Below are 17,160 nucleotides of genomic sequence, written 5' to 3'. Positions count from 1 at the left end.
CCCAAATCTCCATCCTCCCTCTGACCCTTTCCTGTCCGCCCAGCCCTTCTCTAGAGCCCCAGGAATCCACTCTCCATCTCTGCAGATCTGCAAGTCAGGTCATTGGCTCTGTAATCTCTTCCATCTGGCTTTGACTTAGCAAAGGGATTCTGAGGTTCATCCGTGTTGTAGCAGGTGTCCGCATTTCGTTTAGTTTTGTTGGTGACGAGGAGTCCCTTGCTCGGCGGGAGCCTTCCCACCTGTTGGCCCCTCCTTTGTGTGGATGTACGTCTTCATGTCCAGACCCTCCGGGAGACGTCCGGGCTTCGCCGGGGGAAGCACAGTTGCTGGCTCATGTGCTCAATCTGTGATTAAATTTTAAAGAAACTACCGAAGTGTTCTCCCAAGGGCCTACACCTTTTTCTGGTCCCACCAGCAGTGTGGGAGAATTCCAGCTGTTCCACACTGTAAATAACACTTGTTACCATCACAGTGGGTGTGAAAACGCGTCTTTGTGGATGTCATTTGCATTTCCGCATGACTCACGATGTTGGACAGCCCCCCTCCGAGTGCTTATTAACCGCGGGTGTGTCTTTGGAGATGGAAGTTTTCTTGTACCCGGTTTAAAACCCGAGCTAACAGTTAATGTATCGATTTGGCGTTCCTCTTAACATCTGGGCTTTTCCTCTGTCAGTTTAATCATTGCTGCGTTGTCCGAAGTTCACAATATTCTGCTATTATTGTCGTCTTCCTCTTACGGTATGAATGGAGTTAGAGTTTACCAGTAATCCTTTCCCAGTGTTTTACTCCATTCAGCCCTTGTTTTGCTGAGGGTTAGCCTTCTTCCTTCCAGTAGTTTCTTCCGCAAGGGCTTGGACAACAGTCTTCTGAGCTGTTGACTATTTTAAAATGTGTGACTCTTCTGTTTGAATGAAAAATTGGGTTTAATGTTTTGATTCCTCTTTTCTTTCTTTGAGGACCGTTTTGATAGTTTAAGCATTATGTGTTGCCCTGGGTGAGTCTGAATTTTCATCCCCTCGAGTTTTGTTTGGACTTTGTACCCAGGTGCCCAAATGATTCCTGCTTCATTTTTGAACATCAGTGATCACACAGGAAATGCCTTGGTGTTGATCATCTTGAGTTAGTGATTTCTGGAATATATGTTCATTCACGGCAGAGAATCACCTTCTATTTCTGGAATGTTTTCCTGAATTCTGCCTTAAACTTTTTTCTTTTCTTTCTTGTTCCATTATTATTTTTTAATCACTAGGGACTCTGGTTGTGGGCGAGTTGGTGCACCTGCCTGTCTGCATTGCTATCACTTTTTACTCTGTTTTAAATCTTTTTGCTCCCTTTTCTCCATTTTTCCCATCAAGAACCTTCTATTTTCACTGGGCATCTTTTCTTCTAGCCACTTCCATTTTGGTGACTGTCTTCGTCTGTTTGGGCACTCTAACTGTACCATAGAGTGGGTGACTTAGGAACAGCAGAACTCTCTCCCAGTTCTCGAGGCTGGGAGTCCAAACAGGAAGGCATCTGCTTCCTAGGCTGCTGGCTTCCCGCTGGGTCCTCACATGGCAGAGGGGCTGAGCTAGGGCTCTGGGGGCCCTTCATAAGGGCGCCAGTCCCACTCGTGAGAGCCCCCCCCACAATGTAACCCCTCCCAAAGTACCCCCCCCCCTCAACTTGCCATCACTTTGGGGATTTAGTTTCAACAATGAATTTGGGAGCAACATGAACATATATTTTATAGCAGTAACGTTCTTACTCATCTTTCTGGTATTCCCCTGAGGTCTGCCTTTATCCTTTATTTTCTTCTCCTGTTTTCCCGTAGGATTTATAAGAGTTCAGGAAAGCTGTTTTTTTTTTTTTTTTTTAAGATTTTATTTGATTGTACGTAAACAATGAATCTTGGAACACTGAATCAAAAACTAATGTATTGGGGTGCCCGGGTGGCTCTGTGGGTTAAGGCTCTGCCTTCGGCTCAGGTCATGATCTGAGGGTCCTGGGATCGAGCCCTGCATCAGGGTCTCTGCTCAGCAGGGAGCCTGCTCCCCCGCTCTCTCTGCCTGCTGCTGTGTCTACTTGTGATCTCTGTCAAATAAATAAATAAAATCTTTAAAAAAATGTATTTTATGGTGACTAACATAGCACAATAAAAATTAAAAAAAAAAAAAAAAAAGAATTTGAGAGAGAGGGAGCCGGGGGAGGGTGAGAGGGAGAGGGAGAAGCAAAAGACTCCCCACTGAGCAGGACGGTGGGGGGTGGGGTGATGGACATGGAGCTCTATCCCAGGACCCTGGTCTTGTGATCTGAGCTGAAGGCATACGCCTCACCAACCGAGCCACCCAGGTGCCCCTCTTGTAAATCCTCTCATGTTTTCGTCCGAGTCCATTATTTCATTGTTTAAGTTGGGACAGCATGTTTGGGACTAATTCTTTTGTTCTTGTTTTTTTTTTTTTTTTTCCTTTTTTTTCTTTTTTCCTTCAATCTAGCATCTTTGTAAAGGTCCTTTGTTATATGGGGAGTGCTTTATGAACTAGCTATTTGTAACAGCTTCTGGAGAGCCAGGAGACCGTCCCATGCTCATAGGAACTCTGGTGACCCGAGGGGGTGTGTATAATCCTTTTGTCCTCTGTGTTTTCTCTGCTTGCTGGACTGGTAGCATTCCCAGGGCCCTCTCTTTTTCACCTGGCCTTGGTAATGGGCGGCGTCCTGCTGATGGGTCTTACCTGTGTTGTTTCTCCATCAGCCCCATCTCTAGTGGGCTCTCCCACTAGAGATGCTGCATTCAGAGAAGCTCTCGTGCTAACCTCTATGCCTCTTCCCCTGGTTCCCAGAAAGTGCTTGCTGGCTTTGTTGGCTTGGGATATCCTGAGTGTTCGGGGAGCCTGGCTTTGCAGGCATGGGCAGCCTCTCCGTTCCTTCTCCTCTGTCTGACCTTGACGGCAGTTTGGCAACTTTTTTCCCTGGTTTGTGGTTTGGAGTCGCAGATGTGTTCGGAGTGGAGTTGGCGTGCGCGCGCGCGCGCGTGTGTGTGTGTGTGTGTGTGTCCTTAATGCTTTTGGGAACATTCCAAGAGGAATTCTTGAAGCCAGGATACGATGACAAGGCAACTCTAGCTTTTTCATCTTTTCTCTGCCAGTTAAAAATTTTATTTTTCGTTGTAGTTCCTGTTTCATTCAGCCAAAGAGTGAAGTCGTTTCACGTATAGCTTTTTTGCTTTGAGGTCTGGAATGATCATGTTACTAGTAATGTATCACAAGGGAAGAAGGGTTCATTTGCTTTGCTTTGACCATTCCTGAAGGAATTCAGAAGGTACGGGTGATTATGGAGGTCAAGTCCAAGTGGAGCCTGGACTGATCTATAGAGACAGGAGGCTTTTGGGGGCTGGTAGACCTGTTGGCCTAGAAGGCTGTGTTGTGTTACTGGACCCACCAATTCTGATAGCAGGCATCAACGTGGTCACCCCTTTATGACTAGCCAGTGTTCCTCGGGTATTCCCGTGACATTCCTAGGATGCTCAGCTCAGGCCTCTCGGCCGGATTGATATTTGAATTGAGCAGTACTTTCCATGTACAGCCCCGGTCTGCATGCGGCTGGGGAAACAAAGGAGGGACTGCATTGTTGAAGTGTCAGTAGCCAGAGTGGAAATAATACAGGCGTGAGGTCATTTGGAGACGGAGGAAAAAGGAATTTAAGGTACTAAATACCTATCAGTAACTAGCTCACTTTTCATTTTTACGTGCCAAGAGGCTAAAAAAGGACAGTGCGTATTCATCGAGAGATCTTGGGCCCCCGGGGTGGGGTGGGGAGAGGGTTTAGTTTAGGAGGTGAGGCGCCTTGCCCTTTGCTCAGGCAGGACAAGGAGAAGGTGCCTTTGTAGGGAGGGTCCCTAGCATCTTTGAGGTCGGGGTGATGTGGGGGGGACTGGGCCCCTTCCTCTCCGCTGTCCCCTCCCTCGCTGGGCATCTGAGCTGTATCTCCTTGACGCAGGGGGAGGGGGGGCAGGGGGCGGGGCCCTGAGGCAGTGGGAGGAGGAGGAGGAGGAAGAGGAGGAAGGGGAAGGCATCAGGGGATGCTCTGAATGACAGGGAGGGATTAAGACCAAAGCAGGAAAAAGTGCAGAGCTTGGGTGGGGACAGGCATGGCAAACTGAGCAGATGTCCATTTTCTCTGGAACTTGTGTTTCCTTTTAACCATGAGACCCCAAACAGAAAACCTGCAGGGAAATAATTTTTCGTAGTTTGGGGAGATTGTCTGACACACAGCTGATTTCCTAACTAATCAGAGGTGCACCCCCACGTCTGATTCACTGAGCAAGCAGACGACCCCGTGGCCCCTTGCCCGCGAGGCCTTGCGCTTGGGGCATCGCAGATGAACGGGTCGGGTCCCACCGCTCAAGACTGTCATGGTTTTGGGGTCCTGGGTTCACGTCCCGCATCAGGGATTCCTGTGTGGTGGGGAGTCTCCCGTCTCTGCCTCCTACCCTCCCCGCTCCCAAATCATGTTCTCTTTCTCTCAAATCTTTTAAACATTTTGTGGGGGAACAATATTCAGCCCATGACCACCTGTTGACCGGGCACAGTGATTCTGTTTTGCTTTCTTGCTCCCCACCATTTGCTTTCATTATGGCTTTTGCTTGTACAGCCAGATGGACTCTGACCCCTCAGCCCGAGTCCATCTCCCGCTTCCCCGCAGGGCCCTGGATGTTCCCAGTCAGACTCTCACCTTCCCTCCCACACACTCTTCTGCTCTAATATAAAACTTTCTGGTCTTTGCTATTCTTCTCTATCCTCCTGGGCAGCTTACTGTTAATGTTGGGTTCATTTTTCCATAACCTTGGGTTTATGGCCTCGTGCTTTCCTTTCTGTGTCCACTGGCCACGTTGTCCCCTGAGGCACAGATTGTCACAATAGCTTTGTCGCTGGACCTGCCATCTTTCTCCAGCGTGTAGGATTAGTTCCTCCGTGGATGGTTTTTCCAAGATTCTGCTTTGCACGTTCTTATCACGCAGGGGCTCCCGGCTGCCTCCAGGGAAGGACCGTGTTTCTCAGCCAGGGCTTGAGCTCTTCGTCATTTGGTTCCAGCCTGTTTTCCAAACCCTCTTTCCACATGAATCCGTATTCTTCCTGTATGCCGCCTAGTTTCTGTCCCATAACTTTGTGGGGGCTCTTCGTCTTCCCCGCAGTGCCTTCTCCTGTGTGCTTGTCTCCTTGCCATTACTATCTGATATTAGAGACTTGATTGAGGACCGTTCCTACCCTCTCAGTGATGGAAGGGCCACCTTCCCCGCCCCCCGCCCATTGTGCTCTGCCCTGTGATCCTGCATATCCAGAAAGGGCCCAGCATCAAGCATCCGTTGTTGGAATCTTTAGGCCCCGTGCTGTGTCTAGCCAGGTGCTGAGATCCAAAGATATCAAGCTTTGATTCCTGCTTTAGGTCTTGAGGCCCTGGGGTCCTGGGAGGTGTAATCGGGCAGAAGCCCATGGGACTCACCACCATGGTAACATTGAATGACGGGTGTGGGTGCAGAGGGGGGCAGTGGTACCAGAGTCCTCCTGCCCAGGGGTCGGGGATGTGATCCTGGAACGGAGTTCCAAAGCCAGGGTGGAAGTTTCCAGGTGGAGAAGTAGTGCAAAGCGTTCAGCCCGCCAGAGCCATGCTCCAGAGAGATCTAGAGCAGGACAAAGGGGAGGGGGAGGTTGGAGTGAGGTGGGGTGTGGCTGGGTCAGAGGAGGGGGACGGGGCCAGGCATGTAGAGGAAAGAAGATTGGGTTTTGTTTCTGGGGAAGTAACGTTGTTGATACCATTATATGTGAAATGATTTCTTGGGAATGGGGGGCCCGTGGGCCGGGTGGCAGGAAAGAAATGAATTAGAAGGTGATTGTGAGAGAAACAAGCCGAAGAAATGGAGGGAAGAGACCCTACCCTACGTCGCCCGTGTTGTGGCATCGCGTGTTTACCTTCCTCAACAGATTCTAAACTCAAGAGCCACGATGTCTGCTTTATTTTTTTTATCTTGATCAAGCCCATGTTTCCTTGCATGTTCTGTGTGCATGACAGCTAACTAAGGGACACTGATGGTACGGCTTAGGCATTGCTTATCCTCTTCTCTCCAGACGCCAAAAGCCGTGCCCGGCTCACTGTGGGCCCTGAATACTGTGCTGGACGCCGCAAAATTTGTACTATGAGAGCGGACTGTAAAACTCGGGAAGAAAATACGTTAAAATACGCACCACTGTTGGCATGTTTGGGTTGGTTGAGGGAGACCTGACATTTCATGAAGGCACCGAAGTCGCCCATGTGTGAGTCCCATGTGGGGGGAGCGACGGCCCACCGAGCCGTGGCTCCTCGGATTCGAGGACGGCTCGGAGACCGCAGATGCCCCTGAGGTCTTGACATGCGTTGCGTCTTCTGACGGGTTTTTCTTTCTCACTGCTTTCCGCAGATATTCTAGAGTCTGCTTTCACCATGGGAGAAATAGAGCAGAGGCCAAGTCCAGGATCGCGACTGGGGGCCCCGGAGAACTCGGGGATCAGCACCTTGGAACATGGTCAGAAGCCGCCCCCGACGCCTTCTGGGAAACTCATGTCCATCAAAATCCAGATGCTGGATGACACCCAGGAGGCATTTGAAGTTCCGGTAAGTTGGGGTAGAGGTGTGAACTCAGACAGGTGGGCAGCCTTCAGGACGGGGAGGTTCCTCGAATCCCCTTTTTCAGTGACCGGAGGTGGCGGGAGTTGGGGGGTGCGGTCCACACCCTCCCCCCCCCTCCCGCCCCAGCACGCTCTTCTCACCCGATCTGGTTCTCCGCCATCCAGTATTGTGACTCATGCGTGCACGGCCTAGATCGTGGTCTCAGTGGGCCGGTCACTTGAATTACAGACTTTCCTACGAGAGTATGTGTGTGTATGTGTGTGCACATGTGATCTGTATATATTTGAACTGGATGCAGTTGTGGTCTTGTCTCATTTGCTCCCTACAAGTCTTCCTCTCACGGTGCGTGTGTGTGCACGTGCGTGTGCCGCTAATCTAGGGTACGGGCAAGAAAAATCCTGAGAAAATCATCAAAGAGCCCCATGTGGGTTTTTTTTTTTTTTTTTTAAAGATTTTATTTATTTATTTGACAGAGAGAAACCACAAGTAGTCGGAGAGGCAGGCAGAGAGAGAGAGGGATGCAGGCTCCCTGCTGAGCAGAGAGCCTGATACGGGACTCGATCCCAGGACCCTGAGATCATGACCTGAGCCGAAGGCAGCGGCTTAACCCACTGAGCCACCCAGGCGCCCCCCATGTGGGTTTTCATGCCAGGAGAGATGTGGGAGGTTGGGGGGGAGCAGAAAAACCCTGATCTAGGTCCACAGTTTAGCAGCCCCACAATTAGAGAGGCGTGTCTCTAGACACCAGGAAATGGGGGTGTCTGGGAGCCAGGCAGAGAGGGAAGAATCAATAGCCTTGGCCTCTTTCTTCCATAGGAGCCCTTTACCCTGGCCCTGGCCCCCATGCCCCTGCGGTTCTGCCCTTTTTCCTCGAGCCCCGCCTCCTCCTCCTCTCCCGCCTCCTCCTGCTGGAGGGTAGGGAACCGGCACCAGTTACAGGTGGTGAGATTTCTTGGGCCCAAGGCGGGGAGGGTGAGATGAGTGCTCTGGGCGCTTTAGAATTTGGACGGCACTTTGCTCCGGAATCCTTGTCCCTCACGTGGATTGGGGTCCGCAGACCTTGTTTGGGGCACGCTTCGGGTTTCGTTTTCTGCATTCTGTCTCAGGTACTCTACAGCGAATCTGGCACTGTTGGTGGGGAAGACAATCACTCCTGAATTCTCAACAGCCAACTAAAACACAAAACTTTGGGAACGTAACCTGTTCTTAAAGTGGAGACGACCCGTCTATTACTCCTGCTGGCCTTAGAGGGACTGTGGGATTTAAGAGTTGACACAGACGTCTGTAACCTGTCATTTAATCACTTATGCAGTACGATTCACTAAATCATACTCCTCTTAATATCGTTCCAAGAGTGCGAATTACCATTAAGTGTCTCAGGGAAAGGTAAACCTCAGAATAGCTGTGCTGAAAACTGCCAGTTTATTGTACATTTATTTTCTTGTTGTGGAAGGTTTGTCTTTCAAGGGCTGGGGAACATCTCTGTATTCTGGTGAACAAAGCTCTTTGCCAGTCTGCTGAAACTGTGAACATAAATGAGGGCATCTGCCAGCCTGTTAGAATTAGGCCTTCTGGAACAGGTACCCCCCCTCCCACTTTCCAGTGCCTTCTCTTCGTTGCCAGACTGGTTTGGTGAGGTATTTAGTTTCAGGGTTTCCTGTTGGGCCTGTACTAAGGGCCTCTGAGCCCAAGTCTCTGGCTACACATTCTGTTAAATGGTGTTCGTGTGTGGTTTGGACTGAGGACCGATCAAATATTAATGTTGGGTGTGCGAACCACAGGGAGTGTTGTTCACCTGCATTTCTTCAGTGTCCCTAAACCAAAGAATGTCACTAACAGCTAGGAACGGTATAGGATGTCCCTAAGGAAAGGAATGAAAGTAGGTTTTCGTTGTTTAAAATCATTTGACTCGATGATGGGATGCCTGGGTGGCTAAGTCGGTTTAAACATCTGCCTTCAGCTCAGGTCGTGATCCCAGGGTTCCGAGTTCAAGCCCCGCATCAGGCTCTCTGCTCAGCTGGGAGTCTGCTTCTCCCTCTGCCTGCTGCTCTCCCTGCTTGTGCATGCTCTCCCTGACAAATAAATCTTTAAAAATTTTATTTTACTAGATAGTTGCTGGTGTCTATGTTTTACAATTATAACCCCTCTGTCTGGAAGTAACTTTTCTCTTTTCCTCCCCATAAACTTCTCTGCACCCTTAAGAACCCTACTATCATTTTATCCAGACGCTAACATTGGAGATAGTGTCTGGGCCTTTTTTTCCCTCCCTCAGACCTCTTCCCTTATGCACCTATAAGGGTTGGGTTCAAATTTCAGCCTTTTTATACTGACTTCTTGATCACTTCGGACAAGTACCTCTCTGTATCTTTGCTTTCTCCTTTGTAAAATGAGGCTAGTAATAAACCCCACCTCCTATGATGATGACGTTTTTCCGGGCGCTTTATTCCAGCTCAGCACCTACTAAACCCTCATGCAAATAGGATGGGGTGGTGCCTTTGCCACTTCCCTGGACAGGGACCTTGCCTCAGTGTCTCATTCCTGGCCTCTAGCACAGTCCCGGGCATGTAGTCATTGCTCATTAAAACGTTTGCTGCCTGCATGTGAGAATGAGTTTATCTTACAAGTAGAATTTAATGTCCTTTTTTCCATGCATCTCATCCATTCATATTTTATTTTGAGTTTTCTATTGGCCAGAATGCTCTTTCCCAACCAGTGGGTAACAGATGTTTTCTGAAACTGCCTGCAGACAGGCAGATATCAGCATTTTTATTGACAGAGCTGATTCAAAATTGCTACCTTGTGCTCTCTATTCGGAGAACCAGCCAGGCCTTCACGCAGCTGGAAGGCCTCCGGCTGGCCAGGGTGACTCAGTCCTAGCACTCAGAGTGGGAACACAGTGACTCAGGATCGCAAGGGCCCCAGCCGCCTGTAGCTGCTGGAAAACCTCGCTCCCCACCTTTTTGCTGGGAGTTCGTAAGGCTGGGTGTCTGACCCTGGCAGGGTCTCCCTTGCCCCCATGGGACCACTCCTTGGATTGGGCGCCGCCAGAGAATGAACAATCCTTCCTCACTCCCGTTTGCCACACGGATGAGCAGGGCGTGCGGCCAGAAGTCCTGGCAGTTTCCCCTCGCGAGCATTCTTCTCTGAACCCTGTACTTCCTTGGGGATTGGATTTCCTGAGCTTTTTCTCATTAGTTTTGTTTCAGCGTAGAAAGCAGGCAGAGTCCTCATTTAAACTACGAATTCCCTAAACCCTTCCTAGCTCAGATAACCAAATTGTGGTCTGCATGGTTGTCTTTCTTCGGAGGCTTTCTCAAAGTGTTGAACCTTTCAAAAAAGCCTCCCTGGTGAGCACGGGTTTATTCTTTGTGGGCCCATCAGCCCCCTTTGCTCTTGAACGTGGACGGTCAGCTTAGGTATACTCTGCAGAGTGGGCAGTTCAAGCTCAGTACTGACTGTAAATTCTTAAATGGTGTTGTAGCCTCTTTATGTGGAAAATGATGTGCAAATAAGCCTCACCCGGGGGCCTGGGAGCTACAGTCTTCCCTTCCACCTGGAGGCTGTAAAACGGAGTGCCTCGTGCAGCTCCGAAAGGGTTAATGACACTTCTCCCTGCCCCTCACCCCAGCCAGGGCCATCCCCCACTCAAGATCTCTGAGAAGGTTTTGTGTGTCCTGGCCTCCTGACCCTGCTGGTAAACAAACACTGTTCCTACTGACGTTGGTCGTTGGTTGGTTGCATTGAAGCAGATGGTTTCTCCTCCAAGTGTTTATTCAGTTCGTGTTTTCATTAGCAAGGTCACTCTAGGAAGAGTGGAGAAGATCGGGGGATAGAAGAGGGAGCCATTTCCTTTGCTGCTTTGGAGCTGCCCTGGTTAAAAAAAAAAAAAAGAAAGAAAGAAAAAACACGTAGGAAAGTCACTCATGGGACCAGAGGACACCTGGTCTGGGTTGAGTTGGCAGGTGTGGCTGGGTGGGGGGCCGGCCGGGCGGCGGGGGGAGCCTTCTAGAAGCAGTGCCCCGCATGAGTTGTGGTAGAAGGAATTCTGATGGCTGGTGTCCACCGTGGCCATCCCAGGGTCCCATCATTGCGCTTTCTGTGTATCTGTCGTGTCCTCACCTCCCTCGGAAGCCTGTATAGCTCCCAGGTGTCAGAGGATAAAGTAGATTCGTGATTTGTGAGTGTGTGGAGGCTGGGGGAACGGAGAGCCTCCCCCAAGGTCCAGACCGCCGAGCAGCTAGGGCGACGGTGCCCGAATTCCCCACCACTGTCCCTGTGGGTTCCCCTTCTGTGGTGGCATCTCACGGAGATCTGCTTTCGTTGCCATGCTGGTTGGGGCTCCAGTGTGTAGGGCGTGAGCGCTGGGGGGCGGGGCCTCTTGTGTTCCTGTTTATTATCCAGTCCCACACTTGGGGGTGCCTACACGTGGGACCCACCCAGCTTCACTTCCAACACGTTTCTCTCCAACCGTTTCTCTCCAACCTGCCAACCGTCCAGGGCCCCTGTGGCTCTCGCTGGGGGCCCTGCTTGGTCTCCTTCCAGTGCTTATTGTCTGCCCCTCTAATTAGACTTGGAACCCCCGGCTCTAATCTTCTTAATTAGTTCCTTTACATCCATGCGTGAGACTCAGTTTGCTTATCTGCAGCATGAGGCCTTTGGTCTAGATGATAGTAAAGGCCTTTCCTCTCCCTTTTTTGGAAGCTGGGACTCCGCATTGACATCCTTGTTGATGGATTAACTTTTCAGGACTAGTATTTAATTGTCCCAGCAGATGGTAAACTCTTTGAGAAAAGGAATTTCTTTTCAAAACAAAAGCAAAAGCAACCCTCCCCCCAAAACAAACAGACCCCACACTGGTTGGATACAGAGTGTTATCTAGTGAGCAGTGAAAAACGAGAAAAAGTGGGGAGGGTGAACCAGTGTGCTGTGATTTCTGTGATTTTTATGCAGCGTCAGGAAACTGACAGTATTTATCTTGCAAGTGTGTGCTGGGGGGTTACTTACATAAATCGCACTGATCTCAAATGGGCTAAACGATACTGCGTTGACAGTGGGAAATAGAAGATTGAAAGATACCAGTAATTTTCTAGATAACACATTGTTAGTCGGAAATCCGCTTGTTGAAAACGGCATGTCCTACTAAGAGTCCTTAGAGGTTGTTTTTTTTTTACTGGGGGCAGAATGATCTCTGTTAAGTCAAACCTTATTTGTCTCTTGTGGTTCACACCCCCCCCCTTTTTTTTTACTTATTAAAGATTTTATTTGAGAGTGCATTCAAACATGAGCACAGGGGAGGGGCAGAGAGAGAGGGAGAAGCAGATTCCCTGCTGTGCAGGGAGCCCAACGTGGGGATCCCAGGACCCTGGGATCATGACCTGAGCCGAAGGCAGATGCTTACCCGGCTGAGCCACCCAGGTGTTCTCTTAATGGTCCATCCCTACATGATGAAACATTCGTTTCCTTTTCTTACCTTTCGAAACGAAACTTGTTTAATGTCTAATTTTCATGAAACTGGGCTTGACCTCTGTCGGGAACTTGTTCTCCATGGGCTTGGGTTCTTCGGAAGGTCTTACACGTTTCTAGAATTTTAAAGCTATCTTCATCACCTGGAGCTCAGAAACCGGACCCAGACCAGTTTGTCTTTCAAGGTTCCCCGGCTCCTGGGTGGGCCTCCCCTTGATGCCTCACCCAGAACAACGGTGTCTTTAGGAAAGCAGACTTCCTTTTCTCTCTTGGTCTTTTTAATTCTGAATGCATTTTGTGTCCCGGCCCCTCCTCCCTCTAATTTATTTCTATTTTAGCCATCTTAGAGAAGGTGCCCCTTTGGATAAGCCGCTGAAAGTCACTTTTTTGGGGGGGCCCCCAAAAGATGGAATATATGTTTAACTGAAGGTTTTTTGTGTGAGGGGGGACTAGATCTTCTTTTCTTAAAAGTGTTGTGCTTCTCACTGCTCTGGAATTCCAAGTGCCTGGCAGTGGGGTGAGCTGTTCCCTCCAGTGGATCGGATGAGAGTGATGCTGGGAGGCAGATAGGGGTCCCAGGACTACTTGATTTCTCTCTCCGTCTCTTGCTTTTTCTTTTCTTTTTTTGCATGCAGTGCACTTGGAAGGGGATTGGGGGAGAAGGAGGAGGAGTGGAGAAGGAGTTGATGGTATTGAGACCGGAATAAAATTTAGTTGGCCATTTAAAACCTAGCAGGAAGTGGCATCTGCCCAGAGATCCTTTTTTTCTTTTTCTTTTTCTTTTTAAAGATTTTATTTATTTGAGAGAGAGAGAAAGAAAGAGAGAACATGAGAAGAGGGAGAAGCAGACTCCCGCTGAGCAGCGAGCCTGATGTGGGTCTCAGTCTCGGGGACTCCAGGATCGTGACCCCAGCCGAAGGCTTAACCGACTGAGCCACCCAGCGGCCCCCGAGCCGCTCCTGAAGCAGCTGCAGTCTGAACGGGAACGAGTTCACTCAGCTTTTTAAAAATTTGTGTTTCTTTCCTTATCTGTGTTGCTTTTGGCTCTTTTCGTTAGAGTTTCTGAAATAGTATTTTATGTCCACTCTGCTCTGCATCGTCCTTTCTTGTGTTTTTATTTAACTGGAATGATCAATGGTGCTGTCTGGGTCGGGCCTCATGAGGTTACATTTAAAGGCCATTTTAATAGATGAAAACTTTTTTCTTTTTTTTCATAAATCATTTCAGCCTAATCGTGTTAGTCTTCCTTTCTGGCTCCTTGAAGCCAAGAGTCGAATTTAGATGTTGGCCTGAAATGTTCGTTGGGGCACCCTTTTCAACTTCGACGTAAATGCTTGTGATCAAAGTCGGCTCCGCAGCTCTCATCGTGATGGCTGGAATTCTCTCCAGCTGTTGACTCTCTTCTCCCTGAAAGGCTCTCAGTAGAACCTCATAAATTAAAACAAAACAAAACAAAACAAAACAAAAAAACTGTAATTGAGAATGTCTGTCTCTGGCATTAAAATGGACCAATATCCTGAGCAAACAAAGGGAATTTTAGAGCTGCTCCCCACCCCCGTCCTTTAACTGGAGATAATAAATTTTCTAGTTCCAAGAAACACAAGGGTTGGAGGGGAAAATCCAGGACACTGGATCCTGGCTTATTCATTACTCCGCGGCTGCGTGGCCCCGGGTGGGTCGATGACTATTCTCTCCACTGATTTCCTCCCTGAGAATGAAGGACGCCTGCCTCACGGGGCCAAGGTGAAGTCCGAGGAAACCCTTCCTGCAGAGCCCTGGACTCGAATCAGCCTCTCAGGAAAGTCTCTTTTTTTGGTCCTCCTTGGCTGCTAATAAGCTTTAGTTGCTGGATTGTTCTTGAGCAAAATTGAGACTGAGATTGGAAAATCCCCCCTGTGTTGCCCCCCCCCCCCCCCCCCCCGCCAGCCAAGCTTTCTGCAGAGTCTCCCATTTGATGAGCTGGAAGGGTTTGTCCTAAAATAGAGATGTAGCCCAGGTGGCTTTCAGAGGTCTTTAAGAGTAAAGTGCCACTTGGAGGGCTGTGGTGAATTCTGTTTCCGACGAGCACATTTACCATCCCCTCCAATTCCTCCCCCCCAAAATCTATCTGTAGCTTCTCTGAGCCTCAGTTCGCAGAGCTTCACAATAGAAGAGGGTGTTCTTTGAGCTTAATTTTCCTGTGCATTCTAGTGCAGGCTGGCTGAGGGATTTCAAGAGGGATAGGGGCTGTTGTTAAGACTTCGAGGACGGTTCTTCATGGTGTGGGCTCTGTGCACCCTTGGAAGGCGAGATACTCCTGTGTTTGACTGTTAGTATGAAATAGGTTAAAAATCAGTGTGACTTATTTTCGTACCTGTTTTTAGGATTCCCTCATTTGTGTCTTCCATCTCTTGGAGCATTTGAGTCGGCCCTTGGGTTTTTTTGTTTTGTTTTGTTTTTTTAAAGATTTTATTTATTTATTTGACAGATCACAAGTAGGTAGGGAGAGAGGAGGAAGCAGGCTCCCTGCTGAGCAGAGATCCCGATTTGGGGGCTCAATCCCAGGACCCTGAGATCATGACCTGAGCTGAAGGCAGAGGCTTTAACCCACTGAGCCACCCAGGTGCCCCTCACCTTAGTTTTAATTGCTAAGAAAAGACACGGAATGATTTGAATCCATTAGGGGTCTTGTGTAAGTGAGCAGCTCCGAAAGCCTTTTAACGCTTCGTAACCGTAATCCAGCGCTTTCTGGTTCCTCTTTGCTCATTTATATAAACAGGAAGCTAGGCTAGATACCCGCAGTGGAATTCTGTGGCTCTGGTGTTACTTTGTGGAGTGTGATCTGGAAAACACGATAGGATATGAACACACAAGGCAAGGTGCTGCGAGTGATAAGAAAGTGGATAGAAATGACTGCCTTCAAAAAAATCCATGTGCTAGACATTGTGCTGATAAGTCTGTCCTGGTCTCTCATTTGTGGCTGAGCCACGAACCTCTGACCCCGGCGTGAATGAGGGTCGGGGCGGGGAGGTGCGTGCACAGGAAGGACTGGACTTGGTCTAGGTCACAGAGCTAGAGAGAGAGGAGGGTCCTAGACCTGCACATCCCTATACCTAAGCCCCGCTTTCCCTATACCATGAGGTTGTCCAGGACCACAAGCAGCCCTCTGGTGAAGCATCTGGTGTGTCGTGCCGGCCTCCAGCACGTGCTGGTGGTAGACACTCTTATGTGCGGGGGTGGGAGGGGGTTGGATTGAATGGGGCTAAACCTGCAGGAGGAAGGCCCAGTGACCAGAGGCCTTGCAGTGTTTGTCCGCATGGTGGGATGGAGAAGACCCAGGAAAAATCGTGGAGGTGGGATTCGTAGGACTGGCCAACTCATGGGATGGGCGCACCCAGAGACCGGGAGATCCTACAGCCTTCGCGCTTACAACCTGCGTGGTTCCTTGCTGTCATAGGAGACTGGGAAATCACCCTGCACGGGCCTTTCCAGGACAATTGTACTCGAAATCGTGTCTTCTGGTATGAAAGGAACGTTGCTAATGTTGCTAATAAAAGGCACTGCCTTCTTCTTAATCACAAAGAAGAATCTGTGTCTCTAAGTGAACCTCTGAGCTTCACAGTGATTATGTAAATCGTTCAGACCGGAAGCATCACATGGAGGTTGATTGCTTGGTTTCCATGTATACTAGGAAAATTCTATTTACTCTTGGCATTTCCATTTCCTTGTCATCCAGGGGCGACTCTGTTCAGCTTGCCATGCCGAAGCGAAGTCCGGGCTGGGAAAGTCTTTTTAAATCCAGGGACTTGAAAGGACCCTGCTCCAGATCCTTAGAAAGAAAGGGCGTGATAGGGGTCATGAGCTTGTTGTTTAATTTTGATGCACTTTACTTATGAGGTGTAGCAGCGAGTGCCTTTGGCTGTTAGGTCTCTTCCAGGGGTCATTGGTCAGTGTGTGTTTCTGTCTGCAAACTGAACACAGATGCCCAGTTACCTCTGGTCTAGATAGAAGGCTGAATGTCTACAGCTTTGAAAAGCAAGACCAAGGAGCACTTGTTGAGTTGTTAGGGTATCGAAACAATACCTTTTTTATGGTTAAAATCTATATTCATTTCCTCGGTTGCCGGAACACAATACTGTAGACTGGGCATTTCCTCAACAGAAATGTATTCCCTTTCCTTTCTGGGCACCCAGAGTCCAAGGTCAAGTTGTCCGCAGGGTTGGTTGCTTGGGAGGGAGAATGCCATCTATGCCTGTCTCCTCTCTCCAGCGTCTGTGGCTTGCTGGCGGTGTCTTGTGTTCTTAGGCTGGTAGATGGGACGTCCCCATATCTGCTTCCATGTTTCCATGGCATTCCGCCTGTGTTGGGTGATGATCTCCCAATTTTCTTTTTTGATCAGGACACCGACCCCACAAGATGAGGGCCCCAGCCCTAATGACCTCGTTTGAACTAGACTAGCTCTGTGAAAGCCTTATGTGAAAGCTCTAAAGTGGGGGGTGTGGTTAGGACTTTGAACGCATGAATCTTGGGGAACCCAGTTCACCCCATAACATATGCCTCGTTAGCATTGAGAGAACAAAAGGAAAAAAGTCTGTTTCACCCTGAGCCTCAAGACGCCTTTTCCTTAGCACACCTGTTAAAAATAAAACACTTCAGGCTTTGTTCTCACTGAACAGTTAGTAGAAAGATTTCCTTTTTGATCGTTTTTTGAAATGAAAAAAGGGCAGTCAAAACTCATTGTAAGCCTGACTTGTAATTTAAAAATGATCCTCCATTTCTGATTCTGAGTGTGTGCCCCTTAACTAGGAACAGAAATAAGAAGTAAAAGGCACCTGTGACTGCTCTCAGGGGCCAGGGGACTCTTGAATGATGGATGTCCAATAATATTTGGTAACATTTTTATGAAAGCTCATGCTTTCAGCATTCTGTGATTTTTTCCCCCCTCCCCTTCTGTCAGTGGTCGCATGAAGTTGGCTTTTTTTCTTTCTTTCTTTTTTAAAAATATTTTATTTATTTATTTGACAGAGAAAGATTACAAGTAGGCAGAGAGGCAGGCAGAGAGAGAGGGGGAAGCAGGCT

The 17,160-nt window shown here is 48.9% G+C and overlaps 1 protein-coding gene across 4 annotated transcripts in view; it reads left to right on the top strand.

Annotated features, from left to right (window-relative positions):
• FARP1 (FERM, ARH/RhoGEF and pleckstrin domain protein 1) overlaps window positions 1-17,160 on the top strand; it is a 272,243-nt gene that overhangs the window by 50,686 nt on the left and 204,397 nt on the right. For all 4 annotated transcript variants that reach the window (XM_059144403.1, XM_059144404.1, XM_059144401.1 and 1 more), the window contains one exon: window positions 6,431-6,624. In XM_059144403.1, the coding sequence (XP_059000386.1) occupies window positions 6,454-6,624 (171 nt within the window). In that variant the 5' untranslated portion in view covers window positions 6,431-6,453. Of the gene's footprint in view, window positions 1-6,430; window positions 6,625-17,160 lie in introns of those variants that run through there.

This window comes from Mustela lutreola, chromosome 13 (assembly GCF_030435805.1).
Source record: "Mustela lutreola isolate mMusLut2 chromosome 13, mMusLut2.pri, whole genome shotgun sequence".
NCBI lineage: Eukaryota > Metazoa > Chordata > Mammalia > Carnivora > Mustelidae > Mustela > Mustela lutreola.
Note: the sequence above shows the minus strand (reverse complement) of the source record. Positions and strands in the feature narration are given on the sequence as shown.